General features: G+C 44.9%; 1 protein-coding gene across 4 annotated transcripts in view; it reads left to right on the forward strand.

Annotated features, from left to right (window-relative positions):
• Positions 1 to 17947: 17947 nt before the first annotated feature.
• LOC138735852 (serine/threonine-protein kinase 3/4) overlaps positions 17948 to 22345 on the forward strand; it is a 155022-nt gene continuing 150624 nt past the window's right edge. For all 4 annotated transcript variants that reach the window (XM_069884368.1, XM_069884369.1, XM_069884370.1 and 1 more), the window contains exon 1: positions 17948 to 18047. In XM_069884368.1, coding sequence (XP_069740469.1) covers positions 17956 to 18047 — 92 coding nt within the window. In that variant the 5' untranslated portion in view covers positions 17948 to 17955. The remainder of the gene's footprint in view (positions 18048 to 22345) is intronic.

Consider the following 22345-nt stretch of genomic DNA (forward strand, 5'->3'; position numbering starts at 1 on the left):
ATACAACAGGTTATCAACCATTTTCCTGGATTTATTCCACAGATTTCACTTAATTTGTGTGTAATGGCAAGAAGGGCAGAACTCTTGCAATGGCCTTGCTTTAGTATGCAGTCCTGGACATAAAGTTGTTCTCTAAACCCTCTGGATAAAGAATGGCAGAGATTCACCATTATTTTTTGAATGCAATAGATTCTATTAGAGGAAATACATTGCAATCTACCTCACTTGGAAGGGAAGTTGGGTCCCTGGATCGAGGTGAAGAGGGGTTAGCAGTAACAAATGTTGCACCTCCAGTTTCAGGGGAAAACAGAGAGAGAGGGATGGGAAGGGACATGGACCAGAATGATGTCACGGAGAGAGCGGTCCCTTTGGAAGCAAGAATTGGGCGATGAGGAGATGTGGTTGGTTGGGGGGCAATCCAATTGGAGCTGTTGGAAATGACGAAGGCTGATCTACCAGATATGGAGTTGAGGGTGAGGGTGCTCTAGTTCTGTTTGGGAGGGTGGGTGTAGATGTGTGGGAAATGGATGAAATGCGGGGGCTCCATCGACTACAGTAGATGTCTTATCCAAAGAATATCTCTGATATCAGAACATTACAGCACAGTACAGGCCCTTTGGCCTATAATATTGTGATAATTTACATATACATACCAAAAAAAATGTCAATACTCCTTACTTCGTAACCCTCAATTTTTCTTTCAGCCATGCACCTATCTAAGAGTCTTTTAATTATCCCTCCACTAATTATCCCTCCACCACCATGCATTCCAGGCACCCACAATTAAAAAGAACACCCCAATGTCCCCCTAAACTTTCCTCCCTTCATTTTGTACAGATGTCTATACCTCTCAGAATCTTGTTAACCTCTTAAGTTACCTCTCATCTTCAAAGGGTAAACCTTGCCTCATAAAGCTCATTCTCCAATCCAGGCAACTTCCTGGTAAATCTCCTCTGCACCTTCTTAGCTTCCACATCCTTCCTACAATATCCTGGAACAGAAGGCCACATCTTCAGAACTGATGCAACAGTGATAAAAAAAACCTGGAAACAAGAAGAATGGCATCCTCATAGGAGACATGGTGGGTGGAGATATAGCCAGGGCAGCTAGTTCTCTTCCTCTTCCTCTAATGCCTGGTAGAACTTGGTCTTGCTTTCAACAATTTTTCTCTTTCTGGAAATTAAAGGGACAACCATGGGCTTTTGCATAGATCCAGACTATGTTAACCATTTTGTTGCTTACATGGATCAGTCCAGATGTACCCAGACCTGGGCTGATAGGTATCAAGGGACATTCACACCGCACGAGTGCCAGGAAATGATGGTATGCAACAAGAGAAAATCAAGCTATTGCTCTCTGACCATTACCAAATCCCCATTGTCAACATCCTGTGGGGTTACCACTGACCTGAAATTGGAGTAGTCATATACACAAGTGGTCGCAGAAGCTGGGAGTCCTGTGAAGGGTAGCTCGACTCCTAATTCCCACAAACCCATCTGCCATCCACAGAGTTTGTCAGGAGTGGTATGGAACACTCTTCATTTGTCTGGATGAGTGCAGCACTAACACTTGAGAAACTTGACACTTCACAAGATGTCATGATAACACGCAACACAGTTACAGCGCCAGCGGCCCAGGTTCAAATCCAGCGCTCATATGTAAGGAGTTTGTATATTCTCCTTGTGTCTGAGTGGGTTTCCTCTGGGTGCTCTGGTTTCCTCCCCACCTCCAAACAAAACCTACCGGGGGTTGTAAGTCTATTGGGTGTAATTGGGCAGCCAGGCTCAGCAGCCAGAAGGACTTGCTACTGTGCTGTTTGTCTACATTTAAATTTAAAAAAAAACCATAGAGGATAGTATAAACAGAAGTACTGGAGGAACTCAGCCATAGGAAGTAAAGATGTATAACTGATGTTTTGGGCCTGAGCCCTTCCTCAAGGTATAACTTAAAAGGGCTCAGGCCCGAAACATCAGTTATACATCTTTACCTCCTATGGTTGCTATGAGATCAGCTGAATTCTGCCAGTATTTCAGTCTTTTTATGACAATCATAGGGTTTGCAGATTCCATCTGCACCCTGCTGTTTTGCCAAAGAAGCCAACCTATCAAAGGACTCGTCCCACCAAGGCCACACTCTTCTCCCTCCTCTCAGTGGGAAGAAGACTCTCAAGTGTGAGAACATGCACCGCCAGATTCAAGGATGGTTTCTTTCCCACTGCTATCGGACTCCTAAATGAACCTCACCCAAGTCAAATAATGTCCAAGGAACTCAGCACATCAACCAACACTTGTGGAGGTGAAGGCCAACACTTCAGGACAAAACAGAGCTGAGAGTGAAAAATGGAGATGGTCAGACTAAAGAGATTAGCGGGAAGGTGTTATATATGGACTGTGAAGGAACACTTGGCCTCCCTATTTGTCTGGAATATTGCGGGTGGTTGTGTGTCTCCCGTCTGAAACTTATTCAGAAGCCTCATCACATGTCAATCAAGTTTGGACTCCGTCAACCTTCATTGGCTCATTAAAATCACATAGAAATTCTCTGGTATTGCATCATCTGCTCAACATTTGGAAGAAGATTCATGTCGAAAGGAATAAAACAAATTACCAACTACCAAAACTAATACTGACGCAAAATCAGCTAATCCCTTTTACAATAGATAACCTTTCCTTTAGAGAATGGGAGAAAAAAGGGATCAAAAGAATAGAGAATTGTTTTTCGGGAAATAAACTATTATCCTTTGAACAATTGAAGGATAAATATAATATAACTGACGATACAAGGTTGGCATACTACCAACTGAAATCCTACTTGAAGGACAAATTGGGAAACAGTCTGAGGTTACCAGAGGAAGTAATTTTGAATATGTGATTACAGATACAATGATAATCAAAAAATTTATAACAAACATGTATATTAAACTACAAGAAAAGGAGAATGAGGAAACAAATGATAAAACCAAACAAAAATGGGAACAAGATCTAAGCATAAAGATAAAGAATGAAACATGGGAGAAACTATGCTCCGGAACCATGAGAAATACAATAAACACAAGGTTACGTATGATACAATATAATTGGATACACAGGTTATACATTACACCTCAAAAGTTAAATAAAGGGGACCCAACAGTATCAGACAGATGTTTTCGCTGTAAAAAGAAAACGGGAACAACAGTTCATACAATCTGGACATGTGAGAAAGTGAAAACATTTTGGGAAGATCTAAACCAGATACTAAATAAAAATCACAAAAAGCAATATACCAAAAAACCCAGAGATCTTCCTCCTAAGTAATATAAAAAACAAAGAATTTGGACTTGATTTGGATGGAGCACAAAAAAGATTTGTTATGACAGCCCTAGCTGTAGCAAAAAAATGTATTATGTCAACCTGGAAATTAGAAGATAATTTGAGAATACAACAATGGTATATAGAAATGAATAAATGTATTCCATTAGAAAAAATAACATCTTTTTTCTTTGGCTTGGCTTCGCGGACAAAGATTTATGGAGGGGTAAATGTCCACGTCAGCTGCAGGCTCGTTTGTGGCTGACAAGTCCGATGCGGGACAGGCAGACACAGTTGCAGCGGTTGCAGGGGAAAATTGGTTGGTTGGGGTTGGGTGTTGGGTTTTTCCTCCTTTGTCTTTTGTCAGTGAGGTGGGCTCTGCGGTCTTCTTCAAAGGAGGTTGCTGCCCGCCGAACTGTGAGGCGCCAAGATGCACGGTTTGAGGCGATATCAGCCCACTGGCGGTGGTCAATGTGGCAGGCTCCAAGAGATTTCTTTAGGCAGTCCTTGTACCTCTTCTTTGGTGCACCTCTGACACGATGGCCAGTGGAGAGCTCGCCATATAACACGATCTTGGGAAGGCGATGGTCCTCCATTCTGTAGACGTGACCTACCCAGCGCAGTTGGATCTTCAACAGCGTGGATTCGATGCTGTCGGTCTCTGCCATCTCGAGTACTTTGATGTTACGGATGAAGTCGCTCCAATGAATGTTGGGGATGGAGCAGAGACAACGCTGGTGGAAGCATTTTAGGAGCCGTAGGTGATACCGGTAGAGGACCCATGATTCGGAGCCGAACAGGAGTGTGGGTATGGCAACGGCTCTGTATACGCTTATCTTTGTGAAGTTTTTCAGTTGGTTGTTTTTCCAGACTCTTTTGTGTAGTCTTCCAAAGGCACTATTTGCCTTGGTGAGTCTGTTTATCTCGTTGTTGATCCTTGCATCTGATGAAATGGTGCAGCCGAGATAGGTAAACTGGTTGACCGTTTTGAGTTTTGTGTGCCCGATGGAGATGTGGGGGTGCTGATAGTCATGGTTGGGAGCTGGCTGCTGGAGGACCTCAGTTTTCTTCAGGCTGACTTCCAGGCCAAACATTTTGGCAGTTTCCGCAGAAAAAATAACATACAATTTAAGAAATAACATTACAATATTTGAACAAATATGGGAGCCATACATGAAACACAATAGAGAAAACCTACCGTGGACAACTACCACCTAAAATGACAGAAGGAGAAGATAATGAAAGGAACTAACTCAGTGGAATTTCTTGTTTATTTTTATTGAGTGACAACATTGTTTAACGGGTTTAATGTATCTTAGATTCTGAACTTTAAATAAGTGGGAGGGGAGGTGAGGGAGGGAGGGAGAAAACGACACTATATATTTGAAAAAAAATGTATGTATCTTGATCAATGTGGTTTATAGTGTGAAAAATAAAAAATAAAAAATAAAAAATCACTCAGGGTCATCACTAGTTAAACACCCGGCTCAGAACTATATAAAACATCAATGCATAGCACATTTCTTTCTCTCTGCTTTGTGGTCCAAGCCCCAGATATCACTCCATGCTACTATGGACATTGCTGGAAGAGTTGTGGCTAGGTGTGCACTACATTTAAGATGAGCTGTAGAACTGCAATAGATTAGTGCTTGTAGAGAGCCACATCCCTAATGGTGCAGGGAACTGGGAGTGTATTTGAAAGTCCCCGTCTGTAGAGAATATACACATGCGTGAGCGTGTAGAAGATAGGTGGCCTCTGGTATCGGAGTCGAACCTAGGTCCAATGTGAATCACTATATAGTAGTTTAGTAGTAGAGTAATTAAGCATTGTTTGACGTTCTCCTGTTTGTCTCCTGTGTGTTCAAAAAAGTTATCTGTAATTGTAACAGTTATGTCCAGATTAGTCTCTCTGTGAACCCATTGAACCTGATACTCTTTCAAACACAAAAGTGGGGGTTGAGACGTAGAGGTAGATCAGTGCTAGATAAAACCGGATGAGGTAGGGGGTGTACAGATGGTGCCAGGTATGGTGGTCTCATTTTATTGACAACCCCAATTTACACTTAGAACGTTGAATACTACACCATAGGAACAGGTCCTTTGGCCCACATGTTTGTGCTGACCATGAGGCCAAAGTAAATCTCTGCTGCACATGATCCATATCTCTCCATTTGCTGCCTATAAAAGCATTTTATGTGCCATCGATGCACCTATTCTACCATTCCAGGCACCCTACCCTCTATGTAAAAAAAACTTGTTCCACACCCTAATCCTAACTCAGTGCAGCATTGGAACAGGTCCTGTTTAGAGACATGCAGGAGACTGTAGATCAGTGGTTCTCAACCTTTATCTTCCCACTCACATACTATTTTAAGTAATCTCTATGCCATCGGTGCTCTGTGATTAGTAAAGGATTGCTTAAGCTGGTATGTGAGTGGGAAAGGAAGGTTGAGAATCACTGCTGTAGATGCTGGAATCTGGAGCAAACAACAATCTGCTGAAGGAACTCATCTATGGGAGAAAGAAAGAGAAACAGTCCTGACATGAAACACATGGATTGCCCTCCGGGGATGTTGCCCGATCTGCTGAATCCCTCCAGCTTCTCTTTGCTCAAGAGAAGGTTTAAAACAAGGTTGCAAATACATGACAACAAAATAACACTTCTCATATAAATGTTCGCCAAAAGAAATCAAAAACTAAGTATTCAAAGAAAGGATTGCAAATACATGACAACAAAATAACACTTCTCATATAAATGTTCGCCAAAAGAAATCAAAAACTAAGTATTCAAAGAAAGGATTTGAGCTCATCACCCCTGTCCACTGGTGGTCTGTGGGTTTGTTAGATGCTCAGTTGTTCAACTCATTCAAAACAAAGATTGATCGATTTTTGGACATTAGGGGAACTGAAACATACGAGGAGAGACTCAAGCATTTTACAGCACAGAAACAGGCCCTTCGGCCCAACATATCCAAAGTAGCATCCAAAGGAACAGAAAAAGCTTCTTCCCCTATGTTCCCCCACATCTTGATGAAGGGCTCAAGCCAGAAATGTTGGTGATGTATTTTAACCTTTGCTAAATAAAGGCACAGTTTGACCTGCTGAGGTTCTCCAGCATTTGTGTTTTTTTCTCACTTAACAGAACCGCGTGTTTTACCTCATTTCTTATTTCCTTTTGCACTTTTAAAAATATAATTTATAGCAATTTTTGCACCTGCAATGTTGCCTCAAAACAACAAATTTTGTGACAATAAGTTCTGATTCTGTTTAACTAATGGTCCATGGTAAGTTAAGGTAGTCTGTGGGACAACAAGGGTCAAGCATCAGTGTTCTGCAGCAGCTATTCTCAACCTTTTTCTGCCTATGGCCCCTTCTGCTCAGAGTTTACCGGCCCCCTTCACTTAGTTGGTTTATTCCGCACTTCTTCCCCCTGTACAAGTTGGCCTCTTCTTTGTTAAGGATTTCAGTCCATAGCCACCCTTCAATATGATGTAGCCCCCATTGAGAATGGCTGTTCGAGATAACTTGTTTTGTTCAGAGAGTGCTGTCACCACTGCTCGTCAACGAGTTAAGGAACCCCATTCAGCATTTTCTTTCAGAAGGATAAATATGGCCATGTTCCTTGAAGCTCGTGGATCTCCACGTTCTCCCTTCCTGTAGGTGGAGCTGGAAGCACAGGGAAACCACTCCTGTCACCTCTCTTCAATCCAGTAGTAACAGCACTTGGAGTTTAATCCACCTGTTGAGTTTTTTTTTGTGTCCCAGCAAGATTGGCCCAAAATATTACAGAATAGAGCAAATATATTTCATACACAAATTATGTTGAGTGCAAATCGATTTCCCGTGAAAGAGGACATGCCTAGAAATGGACAGGTAGCACACCTAAGAAATGAGTTGCCAAAGAAAGCAGTAGAATTGGCATCATGAAATATATTTAAATCACCGATTTTTGCACAGTAGGGGAATTAACAGTTATTGGGAACAGGTAGGTAGGTGGAGCCTAGTCTACAGAAGGTCAGCTGTTATCTTATTGAATGCCAGAGCAGGCTTGTTAGGCCAGATGGCCGACCCTTGCTCCTGTTTCTGACATTTTTATTTCTTACAAATTGTGTCAAAGTTTCAAGTTGATGGAATTGCAAAAGAACACTTTTATATTAGAAATTAAATCACGTTTTGTTCACCTGTGAGCTGCCCTGCCTGCAAAGCCGGCTAAACATCTCCAAGTATGTGAATGAATGAATGCAAGTTTAATGTCACGTACATCAGTACCATGCAACAGAATTACATGCATGACTCTGCAGGACAATCAAATGCATCACAGACCTTGCAGAATATGCAACCTCAGCCTTCACCTGTGCAACCCTTGCCCTTGTGCCTATGGGTAGGGGCATATTGGCAGGTCTGTGAGAAAAGAATGGGAAAATAACAGCTAGATCAGGGGATAGGATGGAGATGAGGAGATATCCCTTCTCCCAGAGGACGCTGAAGCTCTGGATTTCTCATCAACGATCAAATGAATTCTTGAGCTTGTTTGAGGTAAAGATCCATTGATCTTTGGATATATAGGAAAGCAAAGAACTTGAAGAGAGACTAAATTAAATTTTACACACAGAAACCGGTCCCTTGGCTCAACTTGTCCACATTAACACCCAACAGTACAAAAACAGCTTCTTCCCCTCTGCTATGAGATTTCTGAACGGACAATGAACCACAGACATTACCTCACCATAGAACATTACAAGACAAAAACTGGCCCCTTCAGCCCTCCTAGTTTGTGCTGAACCATTTTTTTTGCCTAGTCCCATTGACCTGCATCCAGTCCATAGCCCTCCATACATACCTCTCCCATCCATGTACCTGTCAAAATTCCTCTTGTATGTTAAAATTGAGCCCGCATTCACCATTTCAGCTATGTAAAGAAGTTCCCTCTCATGTTCCCCCTAAACTTTTCCTCTTTCACTCTTAACCTGTGTCCTCTGGTTTGTATCTCACCAATCCTCAGTGGAAAAAGCCTAATACCATCCCTCATTCTTCTATGCTCCAGGGAACAAAGCCTACCTGTTTAACCTTTCCCTGTAACTCAGTTCCTGAAGTCCAGGCAACATCCTAGAAAATGTTCTCTGCACTCTTTTCTATCTTATTGATATCTTTCCTGTTGTTAGGTCACCAAAGCTGCACACAATACTCCAAATCTAGCCTCACCAATGTTTTATAGAACTTTCCCATAGCATGGCAACTCCTAAACTCAATCACGCCTTGATTCCGTCACCTCTGCCTCCCAGCTTATTTCCATGACCATGACTCTACACCCACCCCCCCCCCCAACCAAAGACTCTTTCTCCCACTTCAAGACTCCTTCTGCCTCCTGAACAACTCATCCTGGCCAGATACCTGCTCTGGACCTTTTTATTTCCAACTGATGCTGAGAAATTTACCGTCACAACTTTACCACCAACCCCCCCCCCCCTCTTTTATACCAGTCTCAACTCCTCAAAATGCTCTCCCCTCCACTATCTCTGTAACAATCCCAACCTCAACCATCAAACCCGCAGACAAGGGTGGTGCTGTTGTGGTCTGGCGCACTGACCTCTACCTTGCTGAGGCCAGTCAACAGCTCTCAGACACCTCCTCTTATTGACCTCTCCCACTGGACTCCACCACTACACCAAGCCACTGTCTCTATTTTTTTTCCGAAACTTTATTTATTAATTTTAACATGTGAAGAAAGTAAGTAATTCACGTACAGAAAAAATACAAAATAAAGTAATACAAGTACAAAGTAACATAGTTAATACAATACCAATCTCGGCATCTCCCCCTAACAACTAAAAACTAAGACTAAAAAAAAACTATTTTTAACCCCTAAACCCCCCCTTCCCAACCTTAAGATAAAGAGTGAAGAATTAATACTATTAGTATAATAAAAAAAATAAAAAATAAATATCTTAAAAAAAGATCGATATATATAAAAAAATCCCAAAAAAATTAATTATTAATCCAAAAAATTTTTATTATCGAAGAATATATATGAAAAAACAAAAACAAAAAGAACTTAAATGAAAAAAAAACAACTAATAATAAAAAAAAACTAAAACTTTAAAGAAAAAAAATGATTAATTCAAACTTATTTAAGTTTGAATAAGAGTATAAATAATAAAAAGAGAAACGAGAAAATAAACCTGGACCATCACAGTTCACTTTAACTCATAAAAAGACATCTTATCTTGTATAGAAAAAGATATTCTTTCCATAACCAAACAAAACTTCATCTCTGAATACCACCTATCTAAAGACAATACATTTCTATTCTTCCAAGTAATCGCTATACATTTCTTGGCCACTGCCAGCGCTAAGTAAATAAAAGAGATCTGGTAATTATCTAATTCTAAATCAATCAACGGTTGCATATTCCCTAATAAAAATATATATCAGGGTCTAATACAATATGAAGATTATATAGATTATTAAATACAGATTGAATACCTTTCCAAAATTGTTGTAACCGATCACACAACCAAACAGCATGTAAAAAAGTACCAGAAACCTGATCACAACAAAAACAAAGATCTGACTTACTAAAACCAAATTTTTAAAATTCTTCAGGTGTTAAATATAATTGATGTATAAAACTATAATTAATCATCGCCAATCTAGCATTAATCAATTTTCGAACACTATTACGGCAGATTTCAGACCAATCTTCTTCAGTTATTGTTAAACTTAAATCTTTTTCCCATTTCATTTTATCTTTATCCCAATCTATTTTACTTTCACTTTCCAACAAAATACGATACAAACCTGATATATAACCCTTTTTTGGAAATGAGAGCACATATTTCTCAAAATCAGTTTCAGAAAGTAAATTCATTTGACGACCGCATACCTGTTTTACAAAAGATCTTAACTGATAATACACAAATATAGAATAACCACTTATATCAAATCTCTTTTGCAATTCTACAAAAGAACAAAAATGACCTTCTAAAAAACAGTCAGATAAATTATGTATTCCTTTCTCCTCCCATTGTTTCAAAATAGTATTAGATACCGTGAAAGGAACAAGTTGATTATTATATAATGGTAATCTTCCCGACCACTTATTTTTCAATCCCATTTTATGTAATTAACTTGTCCATAAATTCATTAAATGTTTCAATATTGGTACATCATAAGTTCGTAACAAATTTTTATTCCATCGAAATAAAAATTCATTCGAAAATTTTTCAGAAATAACTGCCAATTCTATCTGTGCCCAACTAGGCGTATCTTGTGTGGCCATTAATGCGCTAAGAAATCTAAATTGAGCTGCTTCATAATAAAATTGAAAGTTAGGTAGCCGTAACCCTCCAAATTGAAAATCCCACATCAATTTTTTTCAACGCCACCCTAGGAAATTTTCCTTTCCACAAAAAAATCCCTAATTATTTTATATAAATCCTTAAAAAATCTTTTTTGTAAACAACAAGGAATTGATTGAAATAAATATTGTATACGAGGAAAAATATTCATTTTTATAGTATTAATTCTTCCTAATAAACCCAAAGGTAAATCTTTCCATTTAACTAAATCTGCCTTAATCTTCTTAATTAAAGGAAGATAATTAAGTGAATTTCAATTTTGGTAGTCAGTATTAACATTAATTCCCAAATATTTAATTTGTTTCGTCCACTTCAAATTCGTAATATTTCTAAACATTGAATAATCATCTTTACTAATTGATAAAATTTAACTTTTAGTCCAATTAACCTTATAACCAGATAATTGACCATAAATCTCTAAGGAATCTTGAAGTGCTGGCAGAGAAACATCAGGATCCACCAAATACAGCAAAACGTCATCCGCAAATAAATTTATTTTATAATCTTCATTCAAGACTCTCATACCTTTGATACTATCATTCTGACGTATTAATTGTGCTAGAGGTTCAATAACTAAAGCAAACAAGGCGGGTGATAATGGACATCCTTGTCTAATAGATCTTGTTAAATTAAAGGATTCTGAAAGCAAACCATTAGTAACAACTCTAGCTTTCGGACCATTATACAGAGCCCTAATCATACCAATAAATGAGAGTCCAAACGAAAACTTTTCAAGTACTTTAAATAAAACTTCCATTCTACTCTATCGAATGCCTTTTCTGCATCCAATGAAACCACCATTGGATAATTCTTCTGAGATTTAGATTTATTTATCAAAGTAATTAATCGTAGAATATTAGCCGAAGCATACCTATTTTTTATAAAACCTGTTTGATCACGATGTATCGTCTTTGGTAAATACTGAGCCAACCTATTAGCCATAACTTCAGCCACTATTTTAACAAAGATATAGGACGGTAAGAAGCTACCTGTAAGGGATCTTTATCTTTTTTTGGTATAACTGTAATTATAGCATTAGAACAGGACTCAGGTAATTGAAAAGTATCATAAAGTTGTTGTATTACATTCTTAAATAAGGAAGATATATCAACATAAAAAGTCTTGTAAAAACCATCTCCACCAGGCGCTTTTCCATTTGGCATATCTTTTATAGCCATTTCAATTTCACTATCCGTAAAAGGTTTATCCAACTCTTGTCTGTCTTCTTGAGATAACTGTGGTAAATTAATATTTTTCAAAAAAGAGTCTATTGCATCTTCTTTTATCTCTTTACATTCAGTCAAATAAAGTTTTATGTAAAAATTACAAAATTCATCATTAATTTCTTTTTGACTAGAAGTAATACCCAATTTATTTCTAATAGCTGGTATAATCCTAGATAACTGTTCTTTTTTTAATTGCCAAGCTAATACTTTATGAGCTTTCTCACCCCATTCATAAAATTTATTTTTTGAACGATTCAACAGACATTCAAATCGATATGACTGTAACTTATTATACTTCAACTTTAAATTAGTTAATTGGATCTTTTGGAATTCAGTAGCTTTCTTTTGAAATTCTTTTTCACAGATTGTTATTTTCTTCTCCAAATCCTCAGTTTCTCTAACTCTCTCTTTCTTCAGTTTGGATGCATAACTGATAATTTGACCTCGTAAAAAAGCTTTCATTGCGTCCCACAAAACAAACTGATCAGAAACAGAGTGAACATTATTAGCAATGAAATCCTCAATTTGTTTTCTCAAATAAACAATAAATTCTGGCTTTTGTAGTAACATAGTATTAAATCACCATCTTAAAGTTTGTTGTGTAACTTGAGAACTTTGATATTCCAGTAATAACAATGAATGGTCCGAGACTAACCTTGCCTTATAATCCACAGATATAACCTTATCCTGTAAATGTGCCGAAATTAAAAAATAATCTAGTCTTGAAAAAGAATTATGTCGAGAAGAATAAAAAGAAAAGTCTTTTTGTGTAGGATTAAATCTATGCCAAATATCAACTAAATTCAAATCTTTCATCATATTAGCCATATTTATCGCCATCTTAGATTTCTTAATTACCTTTGGATACTTATCCAATAACGGTTCTAATACCATATTTAAATCCCCCCCAATCATCACATTGGAATTAGCTTGTCCCAATAATAAAGATATTTCTGTAATAAAAGCAGTGTCTTCAACATTTGGAGCATAAACATCAATCAAAGTCCAGGCTTCATTACAGATCATACAATTCAACTTAAGTAGTCTTCCTCCATTTTTCTCCTCGTCTTGCAGTTGAAACAGTAAATTCTTATGTACCAAAACTGCAACTGCTTTTGCCTTTGAATTAAATGAAGAATAGAAGACTTATCCAACCCAGTCCCGCTTAAGTTTCAAATGTTCTTTATCTGTCAAATGAGTTTCCTGTAAAAAGGCCACATCTACTTTAATTTTTTTAAAATAAGCAAGTACTTTCTTACACTTTATAGGATTATTCAAACCCTGAACATTAAGAGAAGCAAATTTAAATTTCGACATGTCTTACAACAGTTAGAAAAAAAACCCCTAACTCTTATCCCCTTACCCTCTCTTAATACGATCAAAAAAAAGAAAAGGAAGAGAAAAAAAAAAGGAAAAAAACATTTTTTAAAATTATTTTAAAACAAAAAAAAACCCCTCACTCTTTAATCTAATAATACAAAAAAAAACAAAACGGGTAGGAGGTTAAAAATACCCCCTCCCGTCTAAACCGCGCAATCCGGTAACTCCCAAAAAAAATGGGTGTGAGATAACTCACATGTAGCAGATGACTTTCAGAAAATAGTGCCTATCCAGTTCCTTGTAGTATGACTGCGTGTGGAAACCCCAGCCACAGCCTCTCCAGCAGTGACTGGAGGACGCTGGCCGAGGTTTTCCCCAGTCCATAATGTATTAAGTTCTCCCAGTACATCAAGTTGTATAGGTTCTTCTATCTCAAGAGGTGCAGTTTGCAGTGCCACCGCTACAGTTGACAGATGCCTTTCCCCAGCCGGTGTTTCAGCTGGTAATACTTCAGCTGATGATACTACAAGCGGTTCATTCATAACATTGCCGTCAGATGCTACTGCGCATGTGCGAACCTGAGTAACTCTTTGTTCTAAAGGCTGTTTGGCGCCCTCTTTAGGAGGCTCTACCGATGAAACATAGAGCTCTGCATCCGAACACTGTACCTCTCTCCTGGGATCCATTTCAGGCTGAGTCCCGGTGTCTTTTCTACAGGTAGGCTCCAAAAATTGAACTTTTGGAAAATGTAGTTCTTTGATGATCGTCGTTTTTTTTTACTCTTTTTCACCAATTGTACCATCAGAAGTTAAATTAACAGCACTGAAGTTATCTAAACTTAAAGAATTTTAACGGGCATTTCTAGACAAAACAATAAGATAGAGTCAGGAGAGGACTGGAAGGCACGTCTGATCCTTACACCATCTTGCCACGCCCCATGCCAAGCCACTGTCTCTAACATAATCTGTAACATCATCACCTTTTGTCACCACCTCCCCCCACCACCCCACCCTGACAAGGACATCAACCTCATTCTGTCTCACCCCAGCACTTCTACCCAAGATAGATAAACCCAACCATCTGGGTAGACCCACTGTTTCTGTCTCCTCTTGCCGTACTGAAATAGTTTAATCATTCCTTGACTATCTTTTCTCCTTTAGTCCAATCCCTCCCCACCTACATTGGCAACACCTCACATGCCCTCCATCTTCATGATGGATCCCTAATCCTTTTATACCTCTATCCCCCACACAGGTCTGAAAGCACTTTGCTTCTTCCTGGACTAAAGACCTGAACAGACACCCTCTACCACCACCCTCCTCCACCTGGCAGAACTTGCCCTCACTCTAAAAAAACTTCTTTAATTCATCCCACTTCCTCCAAATTAAAGAAGTAGCCATGGGTACCCGCTTGGGTCCCAGCTACATCTGCCTATTTGTGGGCTTTGTGGAGCAATCCATGGTACAAGCCTACACAAGCAAGACCTCACAACTCTTCCTCCGGTATATCGATGACTATATTGGGGCTGCCTCATGCACACTCGATGAGCTTGTTGATTTCATCCATTTTGTGAACAACTTTCACTCTGATCTCAAACTCACCTTGTCCATCTCCAATGACACTCTCCCCCTCTTGGATCTCTGTTTCTATCTTGGGATACAAGTTTTCCACTTATATTTGCTACAAACCTTCTAACTGCCACAACTACCTTGACTACACTTCCTCACATCCTGTCCCCTGCAAGGATTCCACCCCCTTCTCTCAATTTCTCCATCTCTGCCGCATCAGTTCTGAAGATGAAATCTTCCAGTCCAGATCTTCTGAAATGTCTGCCTTCATCCACAAACGTGGCTTCCTCTCCATCCCTATCAACGCAGCCCTTACCCGAATCTCCTCCATTTCCCACTCATCCGTCCTGGCTCCCTCTGCCCCGAGACGCAACAAACATAGAACATTCCCCCCCCCACACCTCATCATCACCTACTACCCCATCAGCCCACATTATCTGTCGGAATTTCCAGCACTTACTATAGGATCCCACCACCAGACACATTTTTCCTTCTCTCAGCCTTCCACAGAGAGACTGCTTCATCCATGATTTCCTCGTGCACTCATCCCTCCCCACCCCACCCCCAACCCACCACCCCCACTCCGCTCCCGGCACCTTCCCCTGTGGTCGCATGAGGTGCAACACATGCACCCACACCTTTTCCCTCATCACAATCCAGGGCCTCAAAGGGGCCTTTCAAGTGAAGAAACACTTTATCACATCTGGTACTCCCTTTGTAGTGCTGTCTACATCAGAGACTGGTCACAGATTGGAAGATCAGTTCACTGAGCATCTCCTGTCTGTCTGCGCAACAGCGATCTCCCAGTAGCCAACCATTTCAATTCTGAGTCACACTCCCAGACTCACATGTCTTTCCAATATCCATGGCCCTACCCTATGTACTATCCCATCCTGACCACTCACAGATTGGAGGAACAACACCTTATTTTCCATCTGGGCACTCTCCAGCCAGATGGCATTAACATTGACTTCCTTACTTTCTGCTAAACTTAATCACCTTTTCATTTCCCTCCCCTTTCCTGACTTTCCAGTTCTCCCCTCCCTTCCCCCATACCCACCCAGCCATCCCTCCTCCCCCTCATTGCTGCTGTCCCCTCCCTCCCTCCCCTCATCCACCTATCATCTCCTGCCTTTGCCACCTTCCCCTCCCCCATCTCTATGCATTCTTACCCTGATGAAGGGCTCAAGCCCAAAACAATGGTTATGTATTTTTACACTGTTGGATCTGCTGAGCTTCTCCAGCATTTTGTGCTTTTACTTCAACCACAGTGTCTACAGATTTTTGTGCTTTACTTTTTCCTATACTCAATATTTTGATTTATGAAGGCCAATGTGTCATTTTCAGTGAATTATGTTGTGGCAGCACACATAATTGCAGCGGCGAACCAGCCTGGCTTATCACACATGGTCAGCAGAGCAGCAGCGGTAAAGATGGCGTCACAGGTCCTTCATTTCTGATACAGATTGGAAGTATGCATGATGCGAGTTCTGGTACATGAGGGGCCGGTTCCAGATGGCATTAAAGGCCACAGCGTGATCTTCAGTGAAAATCGGTTGTGCTTAATGAGCTCACAGTCTGCTACCTCAGTTCTTTTTGCTGTGCTTGTGCGCAACCCACTACAATGTATCTGTATTCCCAGATCTCTCTTTTCCACTATTTTAAAAAAGTTAGCAATTTTTTTGCTGCAAAACAATGAATTTCATGACATGTTCATGACAATAAATTCTGATTAAGCAAGCTGCCTAACCGAGCTAATTTGATTTGCCAATGTGGATAATATCACTTGATCACTTGATCCTGTCTAAATGTCTTTTAAATGTTATAATTGTCGCCTGATTATTTATCTTATTTTTGCTCTTCACTGGGGGGGGTGGAGGGGGGAACTCTCTTTTGATTCTCTTTCTCTGACTAATTTCTCTGACTGTAAGGGTGCCAGGCAATTTCTGCCCTGCCTTATGGCAGATGAAAGGAAATTTAATGTAATATAACATTTTCTATTTTATTGCATGACAATAAAAGAAACTTGATAACACTCTGTAAGGTCTTATACTGAAGTACTCCTTATACTTTGTGAGGAGTTTGAGGAGATTCGGTATGTCACCGAAGATTCTCAAAAACCTCTTCACCCTTCATGAACATGTGGGGAAACTTCGTTACGAAGAGAGTGTGGGAGTATGGAATAAGATGCCAGGTGAAGGGATGAATGCTGGCTCAATTTTAACATTTAAGAAGAATTTGGACAGGTACAAGGATGGGAGAGGTATGGAGGGCTATTGTCTGGGAGCAGGTCAGTGGGACTAGGCAAAAAGAAAAATGGTTCAGCACTAAAAGGGCTGAAGGACATTGGTGTACTGTGGAGAGCACTCTGGCTGGTTGCATCATTGTACGTGCATGCATAGGACAGGGAAAAACTCCAGAAGGTCGTAAACTCAGCCTGCAACATCATGGCCACCAGACCACTCCATCGAGGGCAACTACAAAAGGCAGTGTCTTAAGAAAGCAGCCTCTATCCTCAAGTACACCCACCATCCAGGTCATGCCCTTTTCACTCTGCTACCATCGGAATAAAGGTACAGGAGCCTGAGATGACCATTCAGAGACCCAAGAACAGTTTATTTCCCTCTACCATCAGATTCCTGAATGAACAATGAACCACAGACACTACCTCACTTTGGCTTTTTCTTGCACTATTTTTATTTGTTTTGTAATGTAATTTACACTGTGATGCTGCCAAACAAATGTTCATGACAATGAATTCTGATTCCTTAGCTTCCTATGACCCTGCCAATTTTTTAACTGAGTCAACATTGTCACAGAATTATCCAGGAACCAAATCCTTAGCCCCAGCTTGTCCGGGCGATCAAGTTGCGTACCAGAACTGGACCCATTTGACTGCGTTTGTTACCTATCTCTCCAAACCTTTCTTTCCATCCATCTGTCTAAATACAGTTTGTTATCACCTCACCATTTGTGAAATATTGTAAAAATTAACTTGTCACATGCCTTATCATCACGGTAAACAAACTTCAGAGACTCAAAAGGAGGTAAATGAATGTAACTTCTTTCTCTTACATCTCCCTCTTTGTCCCTCAGCCGCCACGGACTTTCACTTCCGCCCCACTGATGCTCATCCGCTTCACTTCCGCCCCCTTAACGCTCAGTTCCGCCCTGAATATGACGTTGCAATGGTATGAGTGCAGGGAAGGAAGTTTCCGGTGTGAGGCGGAAGTCAGCGACAGCAGCTGCAGCCATGGAGGAGGTTCAGCGGCGGCACCCTCGCCGGTAGGTCCCGGGGAGCGCTGGGGTGGAAAGGGAAGTGAAGTGTGGGTGAGAGTCCGCTCCGGAGAGAGAGGTGTCCAAACCGGTGTGGGGTGAAGCTCCAGGGACCCGTGGGCGCAGGGATCCCTCCTCCTTGGGATCGACCCTCTCCCCCCTTACCTGCCGGAGATCGACCCAATCTCCCCTCCGCTCCCAGGGATCGACCCTCTCCCCCCTTACCTCCCCGGGATCGACCCTCGCCCCCCATACCTCCCAGGGATCGACCCTCTCCACCCCCGGGATCGACCCTCTCCACCCCCTTACCTCCCCGAGATCGACCCTCTTACCTCCCCGGGATCGACCCTCTTACCTCCCCGGGATCGACCCTCTCCACCCCTTTACCTCCCCGAGATCGACCCTCTTCCCCCCCTTACCTCCCTGGGATCGACCCTCTCCCCCTCACCTCCCCTGGATCGACGCACTCCCCCTCCACTCGCTGGGATTGATCTGCTCCCCCCTTACCTCCCCGGGATCGACCCTTACCTCCCTGGGATCGACCTTCTCCACTCCCTTACCTCCCCGAAATCGACCCTCTCCCCTCTTACCTCCCCGGGATCGACCCTCTCCACCCTCTTACCTCCCCGGGATCGTCCCTCTCCACCCCCTTACCTCCCCGAGATCAACCCTCTCCACCCCCGGGATCGATCCTCTACACCCCCTTACCTCCCCGAGATCGACCCTCTCCCCTCTTACCTCCCTGGGATCGACCCTCTCCACCCCCTTACCTCCCCGAGATCGACCCTCTCCCCCCCCTTACCTCCCTGGGATCGACCCTCTCCCCCTCACCTCCCCTGGATCGACGCACTCCCCCTCCATTCCCCGGGATTGATCCGCTCCCCCCTTACCTCTACGGGATCGACCCTTACCTCCCTGGGATCGACCTTCTCCACTCCCTTACCTCCCTGAGATCGACCCTCTCCCCCCTTACCTCTACGGGATCGACCCTTACTCCCTGGGATCGACCTTCTCCACTCCCTTACCTCCCTGAGATCGACCCTCTCCCCTCTTACCTCCCCAGGATCGACCCTCTCCACCCCCTTACCTCCCTGAGATCAACCCTCTCCCCCTTACCTCCGGGGGATCGACCCACTCCCCCTCCCCTCCCATTCCCGAGGATCGACCCCGTCCCCATCCCTTCCCATTCCCGGGTATCGACCCTCTCCCCCCTTACCTCCCCGGGATCGATTCTCCTCTCTTACCACACTGGGATCGACCCCTCTCCTCCACCCCGAGATCATTCCGCTCCTTCTTACTTCCCCGGGTTCAACCCCTCCCCTCCCGGGATCGACCCCTCCCCCTCCCCTCCCCATCCCTCCTAGGGATCGACCCAATACCCCCTCCACTCCCCCCGGGGATCGACCCACTCCCCTCTCCCCACCCCTCCCATGGACTGACCCATTCCTCCCTCCTCGCCCCTTCAGGGGATCGATCTAGTCCCCCTCCCCTCCCTTCCCCAGGTTTGAACCAAATCCCCTCCCGGGGGGTTTGACCCAGTCCCCCTCCCCTTCCAGAGTTCAAACCCCGTCCCCCTCCCGACCCCTGCCGGGGATCGACCCTCTCTATTCCCTTACCTCCCCGGGATCGACCCTCTCCACCCCCTTACCTCCCTGAGATCGACCCACTCTCCCCCCCTTACCTCCCCTGGATCGACCCTCTCCCCCTCACCTCCCCATCCCTCCTAGGGATCGAACCAATACCCCCTCCACTCCCCCCGGGGATCGACCCGCTCCCCCCTTACCTCCCCAGGTTCGACCATCTCCACCCCCAGAATCGACCCTCTCCGCCCCCGGGATCGACCCTCTCCACCCCCTTATCTCCCCGAGATCGACCCTCTCCCCTCTTACTCCCCGGGATCGACCCTCTCCACCCCCTTACCTCCCCGAGATCGACCCTCTCCCCCCCCTGACCTCCCTGAGATCGACCCTCTCCCCCTCACCTCCCCATCCCTTCTAGGGATCGACCCAATACCCCCTCCACTCCCCCCGGGGATCGACCCAATCTCCCTTCCACTCCCGGAGATCGACCCGCTCCCCCCTTACCTCCCCGGGATCGACCCTCTCCACCCCCGGGATCGACCCTCTCCACCCCCGGGATCGACCCTCTCCACCCCCGGGATCGACCCTCTCCACCCCCGGGATCGACCCTCTCCACCCCCGGGATCGACCCTCTCCACCCCCGGGATCGACCCTCTCCACCCCCTTACCTCCCCGAGATCGACCCTCTTACCTCCCCGGGATCGACCCTCTTACCTCCCCGGGATCGACCCTCTTACCTCCCCGGGATCGACCCTCTTACCTCCCCGGGATCGACCCTCTTACCTCCCCGGGATCGACCCTCTCCACCCCTTTACCTCCCCGAGATCGACCCTCTTCCCCCCCTTACCTCCCTGGGATCGACCCTCTCCCCCTCACCTCCCCTGGATCGACGCACTCCCCCTCCACTCGCTGGGATTGATCTGCTCCCCCCTTACCTCCCCGGGATCGACCCTTACCTCCCTGGGATCGACCTTCTCCACTCCCTTACCTCCCCGAAATCGACCCTCTCCCCTCTTACCTCCCCGGGATCGACCCTCTCCACCCTCTTACCTCCCCGGGATCGTCCCTCTCCACCCCCTTACCTCCCCGAGATCGACCCTCTCCCCTCTTACCTCCCCGGGATCGAACCTCTGCACCCTCTTACCTCCCCGGGATCGTCCCTCTCCACCCCCTTACCTCCCCGAGATCGACCCTCTCCCCTCTTACCTCCCTGGGATCGAACCTCTGCACCCTCTTACCTCCCTGGGATCGTCCCTCTCCACCCCCTTACCTCCCCGAGATCAACCCTCTCCACCCCCGGGATCGACCCTCTCCACCCCTTTACCTCCCCGAGATCGACCCTCTTCCCCCCCTTACCTCCCTGGGATCGACCCTCTCCCCCTCACCTCCCCTGGATCGACGCACTCCCCCTCCACTCGCTGGGATTGATCTGCTCCCCCCTTACCTCCCCGGGATCGACCCTTACCTCCTTGGGATCGACCTTCTCCACTCCCTTACCTCCCCGAAATCGACCCTCTCCCCTCTTACCTCCCCGGGATCGACCCTCTCCACCCTCTTACCTCCCCGGGATCGTCCCTCTCCACCCCCTTACCTCCCCGAGATCAACCCTCTCCACCCCCGGGATCGATCCTCTACACCCCCTTACCTCCCCGAGATCGACCCTCTCCCCTCTTACCTCCCCGGGATCGACCCTCTCCACCCTCTTACCTCCCCGGGATCGTCCCTCTCCACTCCCTTACCTCCCCGAAATCGACCCTCTCCCCTCTTACCTCCCCGGGATCGACCCTCTCCACCCTCTTACCTCCCCGGGATCGTCCCTCTCCACCCCCTTACCTCCCCGAGATCAACCCTCTCCACCCCCGGGATCGATCCTCTACACCCCCTTACCTCCCCGAGATCGACCCTCTCCCCTCTTACCTCCCTGGGATCGACCCTCTCCACCCCCTTACCTCCCCGAGATCGACCCTCTCCCCCCCCTTACCTCCCTGGGATCGACCCTCTCCCCCTCACCTCCCCTGGATCGACGCACTCCCCCTCCATTCCCCGGGATTGATCCGCTCCCCCCTTACCTCTACGGGATCGACCCTTACCTCCCTGGGATCGACCTTCTCCACTCCCTTACCTCCCTGAGATCGACCCTCTCCCCCCTTACCTCTACGGGATCGACCCTTACTCCCTGGGATCGACCTTCTCCACTCCCTTACCTCCCTGAGATCAACCCTCTCCCCCTTACCTCCGGGGGATCGACCCACTCCCCCTCCCCTCCCATTCCCGAGGATCGACCCCGTCCCCATCCCTTCCCATTCCCGGGTATCGACCCTCTCCCCCCTTACCTCCCCGGGATCGATTCTCCTCTCTTACCACACTGGGATCGACCCCTCTCCTCCACCCCGAGATCATTCCGCTCCTTCTTACTTCCCCGGGTTCAACCCCTCCCCTCCCGGGATCGACCCCTCCCCCTCCCCTCCCCATCCCTCCTAGGGATCGACCCAATACCCCCTCCACTCCCCCCGGGGATCGACCCACTCCCCTCTCCCCACCCCTCCCATGGACTGACCCATTCCTCCCTCCTCGCCCCTTCAGGGGATCGATCTAGTCCCCCTCCCCTCCCTTCCCCAGGTTTGAACCAAATCCCCTCCCGGGGGGTTTGACCCAGTCCCCCTCCCCTTCCAGAGTTCAAACCCCGTCCCCCTCCCGACCCCTGCCGGGGATCGACCCTCTCTATTC

The sequence above is a fragment of the Narcine bancroftii genome, chromosome 6 (genome assembly GCF_036971445.1).
Source record: "Narcine bancroftii isolate sNarBan1 chromosome 6, sNarBan1.hap1, whole genome shotgun sequence".
Classification (NCBI taxonomy): domain Eukaryota; kingdom Metazoa; phylum Chordata; class Chondrichthyes; order Torpediniformes; family Narcinidae; genus Narcine; species Narcine bancroftii.